The 20,657-nt window shown below is 42.4% G+C and overlaps 1 protein-coding gene across 1 annotated transcript in view; it reads right to left on the reverse strand.

The window, feature by feature from the left end:
• Positions 1-5,502: 5,502 nt before the first annotated feature.
• Positions 5,503-20,657, reverse strand: part of LOC123401160 (NADPH-dependent aldehyde reductase 2, chloroplastic-like) — a 55,967-nt gene continuing 40,812 nt past the window's right edge. Inside the window, exon 3 of the mRNA XM_045094894.1 lies at positions 5,503-5,742. Coding sequence (XP_044950829.1) covers positions 5,503-5,742 — 240 coding nt within the window. The remainder of the gene's footprint in view (positions 5,743-20,657) is intronic.

The following is a 20,657-nucleotide window of genomic DNA, read 5'->3' on the forward strand; positions in this document are numbered from 1 at the left end:
TTTGATACTCTCCCAGCCTGCACCGGAAAACATCAAGGAACCAACCAGTTAATGGTCGCGAGAGCTATATCTTGCTTTCTCTTTTGTTTCTTCACGGGTTTTTCTTAGGTTTTCTGCTTTCCCACCGGTATTTCTTGCTTCCTTTTTTTTTCCTCATTTATCTTTTTTTCTTGGGTTCACTGTTTTTCTTTTTGCTTTTCTTTCTTCGTTTTTCCTTTTCTCGGTTTTCTTTGTTTCCTAATCATATTTTTACCGTTCCCATCCTTTTGCATTGGTTTTCTTTCTTTCTTTGTCAATTTTCATTAATTTGTTTTTCGTTTAACACATGCCAACTTTTTTCAGTACATATTCAATATTTTTGTATACATCAGGAATATATTTTATGTACTCCCTCTGTTCTAAATAATAGCATTTTTAGAGGTTTCAATACGGACTACATACAAATGTATGCAAACATATTTTAGATGGTAGATTCACTCATTTTGCTTCATATGTAGTCCGTATTGCAATATCTGAAAAGGCTTAAATTTAGGAACAGAGGGATTACACGTTTAACATTTTCAAAATGCATGGTTAATTATGTCTAGATATTTGAATACACATTGTACATTTTGGTGTATATCTAAAACATTTTTTAAAACTCTTGATATTTTTCAAATACAAGATTTATTTTTTAAATAAACGTTTTGATGTCTATTGTTTTCATGCACATTGTACATTTTTGGGATATATCTAAAACTTTTTTTCATAAACTTTTAATCTTTTTCAAATACGTGATCAAGATTTTATTTTCAAATATAAGTTTTGATGTCTACTTGCTTTTGTTCATATCGTACATTTTTCTTATACATTCCAGACATTTGTAATATAAGGTTTCTCTTTTTTATGGTTCTTTCTGTTTTTTCTTGTGTTTCTTTTGGTTTCACTATACATTTTTCATATATGTCAAAAATAATAATGCACATTTAACTTTTTTAATACAAATTTAACATTTTCATAATACATGACTAACATTTTTCTGTACACACTTTCAACATTTTTTTAAATGCTTCATTAACATTTTCAAATACAAAATTGAATTTCGTTTAATATATGGTCACTAGTTTTTCCATACATACTTCTAAACATTTTCAATTTTTCTATTGATATTTTTCAAATAGAAGATTAACATTTTATAACACATGATCAACTTATGTTCTAGACACATTTAACATTTTTCAAATGCTTGATTGAAAATTTTCAAATACTTCTTCAACATTTTTTCATATTGATAATTAACTTTTTTATATACATGATAAAAAAATTAGCATTTTTTAACACATGGCCAATATATTTTCTATACACATTTAACATTTTCCAAGTGCTGAATTAAAATTTTCAATCACTTGTTCAACATTTTTCAAAGATCACTTCCACCTTTCCAGGTTGCGACAAATGGTGTACTGCATGTGTGTCACTTGTCGCAACCTGGGAGTTTTTCCTTTTTTTCGTAGATTCATATTTTTAAAATATTTTATCGGGTAAACCGTGCGTCCAAATCTCGAACAGTTTTCACCATTGGGTTTCTCGCGTCGAGATCTTCAAAACTAGATCCCATGTTGATAGGTTTTGACGAACTTCTTTTTGCGAAAAAATGTAAAAAAACATGCCTGTCGTGATAGAAAAAAATAGAAAACGCTTTTTTTTCATATCCCTCGTGAAGGAAAATTGTACCTTTCACGAAAGCAAAATCGTGCCTCTCATGAAAAAACGTGTTTTTTCCTTTTCGAGAGGCACAACCATGCCTTTCGCGGGGGCAAAATCATGCCTCTCGTGTAAGAAAAACCGTGTCTCTCATGAAAAAAAAACAAAAAATAATATGTTTTCCCCTTTTCGAGAGGCACGACCGTGCCTCTCACGAAGGCAAAACCGCGCCTCTTGCAAAAAACAAAACAACACATAAAACGTGTTTTTCCTTTCCGAGAGGCACGGCCGTGCCTCTCGCGAAAAAATACACATTTTTTGGTGCAAATGTTTTTGATTTTTTTGTCCAAAAGCTAAGAAAGACCGGTGAAAAACAGATACACCAAAAAAACCCGGAAAAAATCAATCAAAAAAGCCGAAAACGTGTACGAAAAGATAAAAAACGAAAGAAACGTTCAGAACGCGACACATTGAAGTAATCATTGGGAGGCTTGTGAGGAAGTGTTCCTCAATTAGTTGCTTCCGCCTCGCCCTCGCGCCTTGTTGTTGAGAGTCCCTGTCGAACGCCCGCGTGCGTCCAGAAGCACTGGCTTCGCACAGGGTTCATCAAACTGGGCCGGCTCATATCCAGTTTCAATTTTAAAACATAATTATGGAACGCTGTAGCGGGACATACTGTACCATTCGGTTTACTATAGGGCCACCTTTTTTGCTCGTTTTTTATTCTTGAATATTTTGAACATCTGAATATATACGCTGAAGAAAATTAGGATACACAATGAACATTTTTTTAGTGTTTGTCGAACAATTTTCCAATATGCATTGAACATTTTATAATGTATGTTGAACAATGCTTGAATATGCATTGAACATTTGTGTAATATATATTGAACAATTTTTTATCAGACACTGAACATTTTGTATACTATACGTAGAAATATTCAAATACACAGTGAACATATGTAGTGTTCGTTGAACAAATTCTTAGTACTTCCTCCATCCCAAAATGCAACTTTATACTAGAGCTAGTACAAAGTTGAGACACTTATTTTGAGGCGGAGGGAGTATATGATCTGATTCTATGTTGTTTGCGTGTAAGAGCAAGCACAAATACCAAGAAGAGCTATGAGAGCAATAGTCTGGACTATTTTACCCATGGTCCGACGTGTGATCTTGCTTGGTCTACATGGCAGTAATTACTGCGCGGTTGTTACTACAGACGAGTTGATTGGCTGCTCTCCATACTCCTCGCTCCCCACGCCCCCACACGCGGGCCCTCGACAAGTCACAAGTGCATGCCCTATTTCTTGCAATGAGTTAATGCATCCACATGCACAGCCCAAAAGCAGGGACAGATTTAGAATAATTAGGGACAAAACCCCGACTAAAAGAAAAGAAATAAGAAAAACTTAGACGCAAACTAAATAGAATCGGTGGGAGTACGATGAACCTTTTTTTCATATACCGTGAACATTTTCTTTGTATAAGATAAACATTTGTAGTAGATAATAAATTTTGTATAATGCTTGGGAAAAGAATAAAAGCGAAAGAAAATACAATAAACTGAAACACAAAAAGGAAAAATAAATAAAAAACAAAAGAGAAATAAACATTGAAGCACAGCGTAGGCCGGTCCAAGCTTGGGCTTCGGGTGGTACCCTTTTAACGAAGACTCACCAGTATGACGCCCGCGGACGTCATATAGGATTCGCCGTTGTTGAGGCTTGAAAAGGGGGCGCGGCTAATTGTGCTTGATCCATTTTATTTTCCTTGTTTTAAGTTAAATCGGAAAAGAGGGCACGTGTGTAGGATTCAAACCCGCAACCTCCCCGTCGTTGGTTGGCTAGTGTAACCATCCCATCAAAAAGGGCGGTTTTGCTTATATTTTAACCCGTATGATTTTTATTCGGTTGTTTTTTTTGTTTTCCTTATTTTGCTTTTTCTTGTTGTTTCCTTGTTCCTTTTCCTTGTCCAATGAGTTGTCCATAATTACGTAAACTTTTGTTTTCAAGTTGATGATTTTTTTTTAATTTAATAAAAAAAGCAACTTTGATGAATATTTTTTAAAAATTCAATAACTTTTTTTGAATTTTGATTTTTTTTCCAAACTGAATGAACTTTTCTGAAATTGGATGAATTTTTTATTAACCTGTATGAACGTTTTCTAATTTGATGAACCATTTTCAATTTTATGAACTTTTTCAAAATTTGAGGATTTTCCAAATTTGGTAAAAAAGAAATTAAATCCGTTAACTTTTTTCAGATTTGATGAACGTTTTTTAAAAGCACTGAATGTTTCTCAAAACTAATGAACTTTTTCAAAATTGATAAACTTTGTTCAGATTTATGAATTTTTTTTCAAAACTAACGAACCTTTTTTCCATTTTTTTTAATAAATCTATGAACTTTTTTATCTACAGAATATACTCAAAATTCTAAAAAAGTGGAACTGGTCTTTTTCTTGAACCAATAGTGCAGCACAACCGGAAAAAAACCAGCAATGCGAGAAGCGATTTTTAGAATAGGTCGCGATCCGCTGCTGGGGGCTGTAGGTGCCACTTCTCCAACACCAATTCGAGTTTTACTTAGTTATAAACAACAAGTTATAATAATAATGTATAAACAACAACACTTCCTGACATCAACACATACTCGTAAATAGCAACACACTCTAGACGTGGGATGGCTACGGAATTTATGTACATATAATACGTTTAATATGTGGATAAATAATATTTAACGTCTATTTTTTTAAATTATATGCGGATACATAGGTACACGGGTACGGGTTATACTAAATCATACTCGTACCCAGTACGCCCGACGGGTTCAAATTTTCCCGTTTATGTATCCATTTTTTTTTTACCCATACCCTTATCCTAATAGAATTTTTACCCGAGGGTACGCGGGGTAATGGGTACCCATTGCCATCCCTATTTCCTTAGTCCTTGTTTGGTTGACAAGGATTTAGGAGGGGGTTGGCACGGATTGAGGTGGATATAATCCCCTATAAGTCAAAATCCACACCAATACCCTTCAATCCTATTGAGAAGAGGTGTAACCGAGCAAAGCCTTAACGGTTTACATGTCATGTGTTTGATACAATGCATAAGAGAAACTATTGTGCTCAATGGTCTTTGATTTCTATGTGCGAGGAGTATAATATTGACTTACTATAGTAGATGCAATTAACATCCCTTTTCCTTGTTGCAACTGAAGTCCATGTGAAACTTACCATATACTTATGTTTCAGGTAGAAAGTGTGTTGGCTCAAGATCATCGGGGCTGTTTACTTTTTAGTATTTGGTTACTTGAATTTGGATTATATGAGACATTTGAATTAAGAGAAGGAGGATTTGATTATGTTGCCAAAGGTGCTCTCAAGGTTAATTCACTAATTATACATATTTTCTATTCAAGAGAGAAAGTATATAGCACAGTACTAGTTATTGTTTGGTTACACATTTTAAGTCATTACTTGCTACAAGCATCACTAACAGCGTGTTAATAGGGATGACCACTTGAGTACTGTTTGTAGTTTATACTCCCTCCATTTTTAAATATAAGTCTTTTTACCACTACGAACTACATACGGATATTTTGTTTCGTATGTAGTCCGTAGAAGAATTTTTACAAAGACTCATATTTAGGAACAAATGGAGTACATGTGAATTCAATAGGTGTCATATTGTGATTCGGACCACCAGAGTTATTACTTGGTTTAGACCTAAGTAGTGACCAGGACTCCAAATATTTGTAGAAATTCCTATCATTCAATCGAGAAAAATGATGGGCACGGCAACGCGCGTCATTCATGATCTAGTTGACCCTGATGACCTGACCGTTCACCCAGTCGGTGACGTTACTGGACAGAAATGCCACCACCGGAACCACATCTGTTGTCTGTGCGATGCGCCCCATAGACCGGGCCTCCATGCTCTGGAAGTCCGAATCGTCCTTCTCGGCCAGGAACACTTCCATGCGCACGTGCCCCGGGGTTACAACATTGGCCATGATCACCTTCGCCGCCACCTCCTTGGCCAAGATCCTCGTCATGGCCTCCACTGTCACGCGATCCGGTGGGATTGCGCGTGCTCTCTCTTGCTCTCGATGAACTGGGAGGACTCAGACAATGTTTTGCGCGGCGCACAACTTTTCGATTTTGTTTTTTCTTTGCCTCTTATTCTCGTGAATCCCTAACAAGAGCGCCTGGTTTGCACGCCGCGCCCCGCTCGTTCTGAATGTGCCATCCCACGTCCGCAAGGTGGGCGTGCTCATCGCGCCCACTACCTAGACCTAGTTACGCGAGGCGCACACAAGTTGCGGTTGCTGCGCCTTATTCCCTGCGGAATCGAAATAACCGGGGAAACCGGTCCGGCTACGCTACGGTTCAGAGTTTAGCCAACAAATGCCTCACTAAACTCTGAACCTCTACTGAATTAAAACAACACCAATGTCTTCTCGGAGCTCCTAAAACTTGGCGCGTCCGAGAGCCTTCGTCGGGATGTCCGCGAGCTGCCCGTTGGTGCCGATGAACTCGAGCTCAACATGCCCATCTTCGACACACTCGCGGAGGAAGTGGTACCTCGTCTCAATGTGTTTGCTATGGTCATGGAAGACAGGGTTCTTGCCGAGGGAGATCGCCGCCTTGTTATCAATCTTCAGCTTGATGCGTTTGGCTATCGTGTTCTTGACGTATCTAAGGAGTCAGGCGAGCCAAACGCCTTGGCAGGCCATCGTTGCGGCGACAATGTACTCCGCCTCGCAGGTGGATAGTGCCACCACCCTTTGCTTGTGGGACTGCCAGCTGATGAGACTCTTGCTGAGGAAGAAGAGGATACCGGTCGTGCTCTTGCGGGTGTCGACGTCGCCTACCATGTCACTGTCGCTGAAGCCTATCAGCGAGGTGTCGTTCCTCCGTCTTGCATAGAAGCGGCCGTTATGCTGTGTTCCGGCAATGTACCTGATGATCTGCTTGACGGCGGTGAGGTGCTCCATCGTCGGGGCTTTCATGAAGCTATGTCAGGGCGCGTGTGGACCATATACCGCAGCGCGCCCATGATACTCATGTACACCGTCTCGTCCGTAGCTAGTGCCGAGTGTTGGGGAACATTGCATGGGAAACAAGAAAATTCCTACGCACATGCAAGACCTATCCATGGTGATGATCATATACGAGAGGGGAGACCGGATCCACATACCTTTGTAGATCGCTAAGCGAGAAGCATTATGAAACACGGTTGATGTAGTTGGACATCTTTGCCATTCGAATCGCAAGCGTCCCACGAACTCCGTCCCGATCTAGCGTCGAACGGACGGCACCTCCGCGTTCAACACACGTACACCTCGATGACGATCTTCACCTTCTTGATCCAGCAAGAGGGGCGAACAGGTAGATGAGTTTCCCGACAGCACGATGGTGTGGTGGTGGTGGTGATGAACTAATCCAGCAGGGTTTTGCCAAGCTATGCCAGACTAATCTAGACGAGGAAGACGATCTGTGGAGAAGAGGGCATCACGTGCCTTTTTCTTGTGTGCTTTGCCCTCAAAACCTCCACTATATATAGGTGGAACAAGAGGGAGGGCTGCCTTGCCTCCTACTCCAAGGAGAGGGGTTCGGCCGAGCCAAGAGGAGGAGAGTCCTCCTCCAATTCGGTTTCATGGAGGACTCTCTTCCTACTTGGACACCTCCTTCCTTTTTTTCCTTTTCTTTTTTCCTTTTGCACTCTTGGTCGAAAATATGTTATTGGGCTGGCCGCACCAGCCCACTAAGGGCTGGTGCGCCACCTCTAGGCCTATTAGGTCCTCTCTCGGGTGGGTGGCCCCTCCCGGTAAAACATCGTAACCTATTCGTCACTCCCGGTACTTTACCGGTAATGCCCGCAATCTTTCCGGAAGCCAAATGCAACATTCCTATATATCAATCTTTACCTCCGGACCATTCTGGAGCTTCTCGTGACGTCCGGGATCTAATCCAGGACTCCAAACAACTTTCGGTCACCAACATACATAACTCAATACTACCGAAATGTCACCGAACCTTAAGTGTGCAGATCCCGCGGGTTCGAGAACTATGTAAACATGACCGAGACACTCTCTGGGCAATATCCAATAGCGGGACTTGGATGCCCATATTGGATCCTACATATTCTATGAAGATCTGATCGGTTGAACCTCTATGTCAAGGATTCGGTTAATCTCGTATAACATTCCCTTTGTCCTTCGGTATGTTACTTGCCCGAGATTCGATTTTCAGCATCTCCATACCTATTTCAATCTCGTTACCGGCAAGTCTCCTTACTCGTTCCGTAATACAAGACTCTGTGACTAACTCTTTAGTCACATTGCTTGCAAGGCTTGTTTGTGATGTTGTATTACCGAGTGGGCCCCAAGATACCTCTCTGTCATACGGAGTGACAAATCCCAGTCTTGATCCATGCTAACTCAACGGACACCTTCGGAGATACCTGTAGAGCACCTTTATAGTCACCCAGTTACGTTGCGACGTTTGATACACACAAGGCATTCCTCCGGTGTGAGTGAGTTACATAATCTCATGGTCATAGGAATGTATACTTGACATGCAGAAAATAGTAGCAATAAAATAACACGGTCACATGCTATGTTTATAGTTTGGGTCTTGTCCATCACATCATTCTCCTAATGATGTGATCTCGTTATAAGTAACAACTCTTGTCTATGGCTAGGAAACCTTAACCATCTTTGATCAACGAGCCAGTCAACTAGAGGCTTACTAGGGACAACGTTTTGTCTATATATCCACACATCTGTTTGCGTTTCCATTCAATACAATTCTAGCATGGATAATAAACAATTATCTTGAAAGAGGAAATACAGTAATGACTATTTTAGTCTTGCCTCTAGGGCATATTTCCAACAGTCTCCCACTTGCACTAGAGTCAATAATCTAGCTTCACATCTCTATGTGATTTACAATGTAACGAATCTAACACCCATACAATTCTGGTGTTGATCATGTTTTGATCGTGGGAGAGGCTTAGTCAGCGGATCTGCAACGTTCAGATCCGTGTGCACTTTGCAAATATTTATGTCCTCCTCCTTGATGTAATCGCGGATGGCATTGAAGCATCACTTTATGTGTCTAGTCCTCTTGTGAAACCTTGGTTCCTTTGCTAGAGCAATGGCACCAGTGTTGTCACAGAACATATTTTTTGGATCCAGTACACTTGGCACAATTCAAAGATTTGTCATGAACTACTTCATCCAGACACCCTCTTTAGCCGCCTCCGAGGCAGCTATGTACTCCGCTTCGCATGTAGAACCAGCTACGACGATCTGCTTGGAACTACACTAGCTTACCGCACCCCCATTGAGAATAACTACGTATCATGTTTGAGATTTAGAGTCATCCAGATCAGTGACGAAGCTTGCAACGACGCAGCCCTTTACGACGAGCTCTTCGTCACCTCCATAAACGAGAAACATTTCCTTAGTCCTTTTCAGGTACTTCTGAATATTGTTGACCGCTCTCCAGTGCTCCATTCCTGGATTACTTTGAAACCTTCCCGTCATACTTATGGCAAGGATGAAATCAGGTCTTATGCACAGCATTGCATACATGATAGACCCTATGTCTGAAGCATAGGGGACGACACTCATCGTTTCTCTATCTTCTGCAATCACTAGGCATTGAGTCTTACTCAACTTTATACCTTGTAACACAGGCAAGAACCCTTTCTTGGATTGTTCCATTGTGAACTTCTTCAAAATCTTATCAAGGTATGTGCTTTGTGAAAGCCCTATCAGGCGCCTTGAACTTTCTCTATAGATCTTAATGCCTAATATGTAAGCAGCTTCTCCCACGTATTTCATCGAAAAACTTTTATTCAAGTATTCCTTTATGCTTCCCAAAAGTTCTATATTGTTGCAATCAATAATATGTCATCCACATATAATATTAGAATGCTATAGAGCTCCCACTCACTTTCTTGTAAATACAAGCTTCTCCAAAAACTTGTATAAACCCAAACACCTTGATCACCTCATCAAAGCGTTGATTCCAACTCTGAGATGCTTGCACCAGTCCATAAATGGATTGCTGGAATTTGCATACTTTGTCAGCATTCTCTGGATCGGCAAAACCTTCCAGTTGCATCATATACAACTCTTCCTTAAGAAACCCGTTAAGGAACGCTGTTTTGACATCCATGTGCCAAATTTCAGAATCGAAAAATGCAGCTATTGTTAACATGATTCTGACGGACTTAAGCATCGCTACGGGTGAGAAAGTCTCATCATAGTCAACTCCTTGAACTTGTGAAAAACCTTCTGCCACAAGTCGAGCTTTATAGACGGTCACATTACCGTCGACGTCCATCTTCTTCTTAAAGATCCATTTGTTCTGAATGGCCTTTCGACCTTCAGGTAATACTTCCAGAGTCCATACTTTGTTTTCATACATAGATCCTATCTCGGACTTCATGGCCTCTAACCATTTGTTGGAATCCGGGCCCACCATTGCTTCTCCATAGCTCGTAGGCTCATTTGTTGTCTAACAACAAGATTGATAAGACAGGATTACCGTACCACGCTAGAGCAGTACGTGCCCTTATCGACCTACGAGGCCCGATAGCAACTTGATCTGAAGTTTCACGATCATCGTCATTAGCTTCCTCTTCAACTGGTGTAGCTTTGACAGAAATTTCTTTCTGTCCTGCGCCACCATCTGGTTGAAGCAAAGGTTCTATAACCTGATCAAGTTCTATCTTCCTCCCACTCAATTCTTTCGAGAGAAACTCTTTCTCAAGAAAAGCCCCGTTCTTAGCGACAAACACTTTGCCCTCGGATCTGAGATAGAAGGTGTACCCAACTGTCTCTTTTGGTAACCTATGAAGACACACATTTTCTCTTTGGGTTCCAGCTTTTCAGGTTGAAGCTTTTTGACATAAACATCACATCCCCAAACTTTATGAAACGACAACTTTGGCTTCTTCCCATACCACAGTTCATGTGGTGTCATCTCACCGGATTTTGATGGTGCCTTATTTAAAGTGAGTGCAGCTTTCTCCAATGCATAGCCCCAAAACAATAATGGTAAATCGGTAAGAGACATCATAGAACGCACCATATCTAATAAAGTATGATTACGACGTTCGGACACACCATTACACCGTGGTGTTCGGGGCGGTGTCAACTGTGAAACAATTATACATTGTCTTAAGTGAGCACCAAACTCATAACTCAGATACTCACCTCCTTGATAGATCCTAGGAATTTGATCTTCTCGTTACAATGATTTTCAACTTCACTCTGAAATTGCTTGAACTTTTCAAACGTTTCACACTTGTGCTTCATCAAGTAAATATAATCGTATCTACTCAAATCATCAGTGAAGGTGAGAAAATAACGATATCCACCGCGCGCCTCTATGCCCATCGATCCACACACATCAGTATGTATGATCTCCAACAAGTCACTTGCACGCTCCATTGTTTCGAAGAACGGAGTCTTAGTCATCTTGCCCATGAAGCATGGTTCACATGTATCAAGTGATTCAAAATCAAGTGACTCCAAAAGTCTATCAGCATGGAGTTTCTTCATGTGTTTTATACCAATATGACCTAAGCGGCAGTGCCACAAGAAAGTGGTGCTATCTTTATTAACTCTACATCTTTTGGTCTCAATGTTATTGATATGAGTGTCATCACTATGGAGATTCAACATGAACAAACCCCTCACATTGGATGCATGACCATAAAAGATATCACTCATATAAATAGAACAACCATTATTCACTGATTTAAATGAGTAACTGTCTCGCAATAAACAAGATCCAGATATAATGTTCATGCTCAATGCAGACACTAATTAACAATTATTTAAGTTCATCACTAATCCTGATGGTAATTGAAGTGAGAGCTTGCCAACGGCGATCACATCAACCTTGGAACCATTTCCCACGCGCATCGTCACTTCATCCTTTGCCAGCCTTCGTTTATTCCACAGTTCCTGTTTCGAGTTGCAAATGTGAGCAACAAAACTGGTATCAAATACCCACGCACTACTACGAGAGCTAGTGAGGTACACATCAATAACATGTATATCAAATAGTGGTCCAGACTTGGGTTTTTTGTCACTCTTCTTGGTGTTACCCTTATTTTCCTTGCCGTTTTTCTAGTGGTCTTATTGACCATCAACACTTGATGTTCTTTATGGATTTCTAACTCTGCGACTTTCAACATCGCAAACAACTCGGCAATTGACTTATTCATCCCTTGCATGTTATAGTTCAACACAAAGCCTTTGTATCTAGGTGGTAGTGATTGATGAACTCTGCAGTGATAGCCTCTGGTGGGAGAGCAATTCCCAGCTTAGCCAGACGGTTAGAGTACCCAGACATTCTGAGTACATGTTCACTGACACACCCGTTCTCCTCCTTTTTGCAAGCATAGAACTTATCGGAGGTCTCATACCTATAGATCCGGGCATTCTTCTCAAAGATAAACTTCAACTCCTGGAACATCTCATATGGTCCATGACGTTCAAAACATGTTTCAATTCCCGGTTCTAATCCATACAAAACTGCACATTGAACTAATGAGTAGTCATCCTTGCGCGTCTGCCAGACGTTCAAAACTTCTGGCAACGCCGTTTCGGGCGGTGCATAAAGAACATATTTCTTTTGGGCAGCTGTGAGGATAAGCCTTAGATTACATGCCTAGTCAACAAAGTTGCTTCCATCATCTTTCATCTTAGCTTTCTCCAGGAACACATTAAAATACAGGGTTGCTACTGCGCGAGCCATTGATCTACAACATAAAATTTTGCAAAGATTACTTAGACTATGTTCAAGATAATTGAGTTTAGCTAATCATATTAATAATAAACTCCCACTCAAATTGACAACCCTCTAGTCATTCGAGTGTCACATGATCCAAACTCACTAACTCAAGTGCGATCATAACGTGAGTTGAGATTAGCTTCAATGGTGAACATCTCCATGTTGATCATATCCACTATATGACTCATGCTCGACCTTTCGGTCTCTTGTGTTCCGAGGCCATTTATGTACATGCTAGGCTCGTCAAGTTAACCCGAGTGTTCTGCGTGTGCAACTGTTTTGCACCCGTTGTATGTGAACGTAGAGTCTGTCATGCCCAATCATCACGTGGTGTCTCGAAACGATGAACTGTCGCAATGGTGCACAGTCGGGGAGAACACAATTTTATCTTGAAATTTTAGTGAGGGATCACCTTATAATGCTACCGTCGTCCTAAGCAAAATAAGATGCATAAAAGGATTAATATCACATGCAAATCATAAGTGACATGATATGGCCATGAACTTGTGCTTCTTGATCTCCATCACCAAAGCACCGGCATGATCTCCATCGTCACCGGCGCCACACCATGATATCCATCATCATGATCTCCATCATTGTGCTGCCATCGAGGTTTTCACGCTAACTATGATGTTACTACTAAAGCTACTACTAGCGACAAAGCAAAGCATCACCAAGTGCAAAATAATTAAAGACAACCCTATGGCTCCTTCCGGTTGCCGTAGCATCGACGTGCAAGTCGATATTTAACTATTACAACATGATCATCTCATATATCCAATATATTATATCATGTCTTTGGCCATACCACATCACATGCATACCGTGCAAAAACTGTTGGGGAACGTCGCAAGGGAAACAAAAATTTTCCTACGCGCACGAAGACCTATCATGGTGATGTCCATCTACGAGAGGGGATGAGTGATCTACGTACCCTTGTAGATCATACAGCAGAAGCGATTAGAGATCGCGGTTGATGTAGTGGAACGTCCTCACGTCCCTCGATCCGCCCCGCGAACAATCCCGCGATCAGTCCCACGATCTAGTACCGAACGGACGGCACCTCCGCGTTCAGCACACGTACAGCTCGACGATGATCTCGGCCTTCTTGATCCAGCAAGAGAGACGGAGAGGTAGAAGAGTTCTCCGGCAGCGTGACGGCGCTCCGGAGGTTGGTGATGATCTTGTCTCAGCAGGGCTCCGCCCGAGCTCCGCAAAAACACGATCTAGAGGAAAAACTATGGAGGTATGTGGTCGGGCAGCCGTGAGAAAGTCGTCTCAAATCTGCCCTAAAAGCCCCATATATATAGGAGGAGGGAGGGGGACCTTGCCTTGGGGTCCAAGGGAACCCCAAGGGGTCGGCCGAGCCAGGGGGGAGGACTCTCCCCCCCCAAACCGAGTCCTACTTGGTTTGGTGGGAGGGAGTCCTTCCCCCTTCCCACTTCTTCCTCCTTTTTTTTTCTTCCTTTGATTTTTCTTCCTTGGCGCATAGGATTTGGTGGGCTGTCCCACCAGCCCACTAAGGGCTGGTGTGACCCCCACAAATACCTATGGGCTTCCCCGGAGTGGGTTGCCCCCCTCCGGTGAACTCCCGGAACCCATTCGTCATTCCCGGCACATTCCCGGTAACTCCGAAAACCTTCCGGTAATCAAATGAGGTCATCCTATATATCAATCTTCGTTTCCGGACCATTCTGGAAACCCTCGTGACGTCCGTGATCTCATCCGGGACTCCGAACAACATTCGGTAACCAACCATATAACTCAAATACGCATAAAACAACGTCGAACCTTAAGTGTGCAGACCCTGCGGGTTCGAGAACTATGTAGACATGACCCGAGAGACTCCTCGGTCAATATCCAATAGCGGGACCTGGATGCCCATATTGGATCCTACATATTCTACGAAGATCTTATCGTTTGAACCTCAGTGCCAAGGATTCGTATAATCCCGTATGTCATTCCCTTCGTCCTTCGGTATGTTACTTGCCCGAGATTCGATCGTCAGTATCCGCATACCTATTTCAATCTCGTTTACCGGCAAGTCTCTTTACTCGTTCCATAATACAAGATCCCGCAACTTACACTAAGTTACATTGCTTGCAAGGCTTGTGTGTGATGTTGTATTACCGAGTGGGCCCCGAGATACCTCTCCGTCATACGGAGTGACAAATCCCAGTCTTGATCCATACTAACTCAACTAACACCTTCGGAGATACCTGTAGAGCATCTTTATAGTCACCCAGTTACGTTGCGACGTTTGATACACACAAAGCATTCCTCCGGTGTTAGTGAGTTATATGATCTCATGGTCATAGGAATAAATACTTGACACGCAGAAAACAGTAGCAACAAAATGACACGATCAACATGCTACGTCTATTAGTTTGGGTCTAGTCCATCACGTGATTCTCCCAATGACGTGATCCAGTTATCAAGCAACAACACCTTGTTCATAATCAGAAGACACTGACTATCATCGATCAACTGGCTAGCCAACTAGAGGCATGCTAGGGACGGTGTTTTGTCTATGTATCCACACATGTAAATGAGTCTTCATTCAATACAATTATAGCATGGATAATAAACTATTATCTTGATACAGGAATTATAATAATAACTATACATTTATTATTGCCTCTAGGGCACAATTCCAACAGTCTCCCACTTGCACTAGAGTCAATAATCTAGCCCTCACATCACCATGTGAATTACATTGTAATAAATCTAACACCCATACAGTTCTGGTGTCGATCATGTTTTGGCCGTGGAAGAGGTTTAGTCAGCGGGTCTGCTACATTCAGATCCGTGTGCACTTTGCATATATTTACGTCCTCCTCTTCGACGTAGTCGCGGATGAGGTTGAAGCATCGTTTGATGTGTCTGGTCTTCTTGTGAAACCTTGGTTCCTTTGCTAAGGCAATGGCACCAGTGTTGTCACAGAACAAGGTTATTGGATCCAGTGCACTTGGCACCACCCCAAGATCCGTCATGAACTGCTTCATCCAGACACCCTCCTTAGCCGCCTCCGAGGCAGCCATGTACTCCGCTTCACATGTAGAATCCGCTACGACGCTTTGCTTGGAACTGCACCAGCTTACTGCACCCCCATTAAGAATAAATACGTATCCGGTTTGCGACTTAGGGTCGTCCGGATCTGTGTCAAAGCTTGCATCGACGTAACCTTTTACGGCGAGCTCTTCGTCACCTCCATACACGAGAAACATCTCCTTAGTCCTTTTCAGGTACTTTAGGATATTCTTGACCGCTGTCCAGTGATCCACTCCTGGATTACTCTGGAACCTGCCTGCCATACTTATGGCCAGGCTAACATCCGGTCTAGTGCACAGCATCGCATACATGATAGAGCCTATGGCTGAAGCATAGGGGACGGAGCGCATATGCTCTCTATCTTCATCAGTTGCTGGGCACTGAGTCTTACTCAATCTCGTACCTTGTAGCACTGGCAAGAACCCTTTCTTGGATTGTTCCATTTTGAACCTTTTCAAAACTTTATCAAGGTATGTGCTTTGTGAAAGTCCTATCAGGCGTTTTGATCTATCCCTATAGATCTTAATGCCTAGAATGTAAGCAGCTTCTCCTAGGTCCTTCATAGAGAAACTTTTATTCAAGTAACCTTTTATGCTCTCCAAAAGCTCTACGTTGTTTCCAATCAGCAATATGTCATCCACATATAATATTAGAAACGCCACAGAGCTCCCACTCACTTTCTTGTAAATACAAGATTCTCCAACCACTTGTATAATCCCAAATGCTTTGATCACCTCATCAAAGCGTTTGTTCCAACTCCGAGATGCTTGCACCAGTCCATAAATGGATCGCTAGAGCTTGCACACCTTGTCAGCATTTTTAGGATCGACAAAACCTTCGGGTTGCATCATATACAACTCTTCCTTAAGGAAACCGTTAAGGAACGCCGTTTTGACATCCATCTGCCAAATTTCATAATCGAAAAATGCAGCTATTGCTAACATGATTCTGACGGACTTAAGCATCGCTACGGGAGAGAAAGTCTCATCGTAGTCAATTCCTGGAACTTGTGAAAAACCCTTTGCCACAAGTCGAGCTTTATAAACGGTCACATTACCGTCAGCGTCCGTCTTCTTCTTAAAGATCCATTTGTTCTGAATAGCCTTGCGGCCCTCAGGTAGTATCTCCAAAGTCCATACTTTGTTCTCATACATGGATCCTATCTCGGATTTCATGGCTTCTAGCCATTTGTTGGAATCTGGGCCCACCATCGCTTCTTCATAACTTGCAGGTTCATTGTTGTCTAACAACATGATTGTCAAGACGGGATTACCGTACCACTCTGGAGCAGCGCGTGATCTCGTCGACCTGCGTGGTTCAACAGAAACTTGAACTGGAGTTTCATGATCATCATCATTAACTTCCTCCTCAACCGGCGTCGCAATCACAGGGGTTTCCCCCTGCCCTGCGCCACCATCCAGAGGGATGAGAGGTTCGACAACCTCGTCAAGTTCTATCTTCCTCCCACTCAATTCTCTCGAGAGAAACTCCTTCTCGAGAAAAGTTCCGTTCTTAGCAACAAACACTTTGCCCTCGGATTTGAGATAGAAGGTGTACCCAACTGTCTCTTTTGGGTAACCTATGAAGACGCATTTTTCCGCTTTGGGTTCCAGCTTTTCAGGCTGAAGCTTTTTGACATAAGCATCACATCCCCAAACTTTAAGAAACGACAACTTTGGCCTTTTGCCATACCACAGTTCGTATGGTGTCGTCTCAACGGATTTCGATGGTGCCCTATTTAAAGTGAATGCAGCTGTTTCTAATGCATAACCCCAAAACGATAACGGCAAATCAGTAAGAGACATCATAGATCGCACCATTTCTAATAAAGTACGATTACGACATTCGGACACACCATTACGCTGTGGTGTTCCAGGCGGTGTTAACTGCGAAACAATTCCACATTGTCTTAAGTGAGTACCAAACTCGAAACTCAGATATTCACCCCCACGATCAGACCGTAGGAACTTGATCTTCTTGTTACGATGATTTTCTACTTCACTCTGAAATTGCTTGAACTTTTCAAATGTTTCAGACTTGTGCTTCATTAAGTAGACATAACCATATCTACTCAAATCGTCAGTGAAGGTGAGAAAATAACGATATCCGCCGCGTGCCTCCACGCTCATTGGACCACACACATCGGTATGTATGATTTCCAACAAGTCACTTGCACGCTCCATTGTTCCGGAGAACGGAGTTTTAGTCATCTTGCCCATGAGGCATGGTTCGCACGTGTCAAGTGAATCAAAGTCAAGTGACTCCAAAAGTCCATCGGCATGGAGTTTCTTCATGCGCTTTACACCAATATGACCTAAGCGGCAGTGCCACAAAAATATGGCGCTATCATTGTTTACTCTAACTCTTTTGGTCTCAATGTTATGTATATGCGTATCGCTATCGAGATTCAATATGAACAATCCTCTCACATTTGGTGCATGACCATAAAAGATGTTACTCATAGAAATAGAACAACCATTATTCTCAGACTTAAAAGAGTAACCGTCTCGCAATAAACAAGATCCAGATATAATGTTCATGCTCAACGCAGGCACTAAATAACAATGATTTAAGTTCATCACTAATCCCGATGGTAGTTGAAGTGACACGGTGCCGACGGCGATTGCATCAACCTTGGAACCGTTTCCTACGCGCATCGTCACTTCGTCTTTCGCCAGCCTTCGTCTATTCCGCAGTTCCTGCTTCGAGTTGCAAATGTGAGCAACAGAACCGGTATCGAATACCCAGGCACTACTACGAGAGCTGGTTAAGTACACATCAATAACATGTATATCAAATATACCTGATTTTTCTTTGCCCGCCTTCTTATCTGCCAGATACTTGGGGCAATTGCGCTTCCAGTGACCCATACCCTTGCAATAGAAGCACTCTGTTTCAGGCTTAGGTCCAGCTTTGGGTTTCTTCGGCGGATTGGCAACAGGCTTGCCGCTCTTCTTTGAATTGCCCTTCTTGCCTTTGCCGTTTCTCTTGAAACTAGTGGTCTTGCTGACCATCAACACTTGATGCTCTTTACGGAGTTCAGACTCTGCGACTTTCAGCATCGCAAACAACTCGCCGGGAGACTTGTTCATCCCTTGCATGTTGTAGTTCAACACAAAGCCTTTATAGCTTGGCGGCAGTGATTGGAGGATTCTGTCAGTGATAGCTTCTTGCGGGAGTTCAATCCCCAGTTCAGCTAGACGGTTTGAGTACCCAGACATTTTGAGCACATGTTCACTGACAGATGAGTTTTCCTCCATCTTGCAGGCATAGAATTTATCGGAGGTCTCATACCTCTCGATCCGGGCGTTCTTCTGAAAGATAAACTTCAACTCCTGGAACATCTCAAATGCTCCATGACGCTCAAAGCGACGTTGAAGTCCCGGCTCTAAGCCATACAAGACTGCACATTGAACTATTGAGTAGTCCTCCTTACGTGCTAACCAAGCGTTCTTAACATCCTGATCAGCCGTAGCGGGTGGTTCATCTCCTAGCGCAGCATTAAGGACATAATCCTTCTTTCCAGCTTGTAAGATTAGCTTAAGATTACGAGCCCAGTCTACAAAGTTGCTTCCATCATCTTTCAACTTAGCTTTCTCTAGGAACGTATTAAAATTCAGGATGACACTTGCGTGAGCCATGATCTACAACACAAATATATTCAAAGTGGACTTAGACTATGTTCAAGATAATTAGAGTTCAACTTAATCAAATTATATGCTAAACTCCCACTCAAAAAGTACATCTCTCTAGTCATTTGAGTGGTTCATGATCCACTTACACTATCCCAAGTCCGATCATCACGTGAGTCGAGAGTAGTTTCAGTGGTAAGCATCCCTATGCTAATCATATCAACTATATGATTCATGATCGACCTTTCGGTCTCATGTGTTCCGAGGCCATGTCTGCACATGCTAGGCTCGTCAAGCTTAACCCGAGTGTTCCGCGTGCGCAACTGTTTTGCACCCGTTGTATGTGAACGTTGAGTCTATCACACCCGATCATCACGTGGTGTCTCGAAACGACGAACTGTAGCAACGGTGCACAGTCGGGGAGAACACAATTTCGTCTTGAAATTTTAGTGAGAGATCACCTCATAATGCTACCGTCGTTCTAAGCAAAACAAGGTGCATAAAAGGATTAACATCACATGCAATTCATAAGTGACATGATATGGCCATCATCACGTGCTTCTTGATCTCCATCACCAAAGCACCGGCACGATCTTCTTGTCACCGGCGCCACGCCATGATCTCCATCATCATGATCTCCATCAACGTGTCGCCATCGGGGTTGTCGTGCTACTTATGCTATCACTACTAAAGCTACATCCTAGCAAAATAGTAAACGCATCTGCAAGCACATATGTTAGTATAAAGACAACCCTATGGCTCCTGCCGGTTGTCGTACCATCGACATGCAAGTCGATATTTCTATTACAACATGATCATCTCATACATCCAATATATCACACCACATCGTTTGGCCATATCACATCACAATCATACCCTGCAAAAACAAGTTAGACGTCCTCTAATTTTGTTGTTGCATGTTTTACGTGGTGACCAAGGGTATCTAGTAGGATCGCATCTTACTTACGCAAACACCACAACGGAGATATATGAGTTGCTATTTAACCTCATCCAAGGACCTCCTCGGTCAAATCCGATTCAACTAAAGTTGGAGAAACCGTCACTTGCCAGTCATCTTTGAGCAAAGGGGGTTACTCGTAACGATGAAACCAGTCTCTCGTAAGCGTACGAGTAATGTCGGTCCAAGCCGCTTCAATCCAACAATACCGCGGAATCAAGAAAAGACTAAGGAGGGCAGCAAAACGCACATCACCGCCCACAAAACCTTTTGTGTTCTACTCGAGAAGACATCTACGCATGAACCTAGCTCATGATGCCACTGTTGGGGAACGTCGCAAGGGAAACAAAAATTTTCCTACGCGCACGAAGACCTATCATGGTGATGTCCATCTACGAGAGGGGATGAGTGATCTACGTACCCTTGTAGATCGTACAGCAGAAGCGATTAGAGATCGCGGTTGATGTAGTGGAACGTCCTCACGTCCCTCGATCCGCCCCGCGAACAATCC

Source organism: Hordeum vulgare, chromosome 1H (assembly GCF_904849725.1).
Source record: "Hordeum vulgare subsp. vulgare chromosome 1H, MorexV3_pseudomolecules_assembly, whole genome shotgun sequence".
NCBI classification, from domain to species: Eukaryota; Viridiplantae; Streptophyta; class Magnoliopsida; order Poales; family Poaceae; genus Hordeum; species Hordeum vulgare.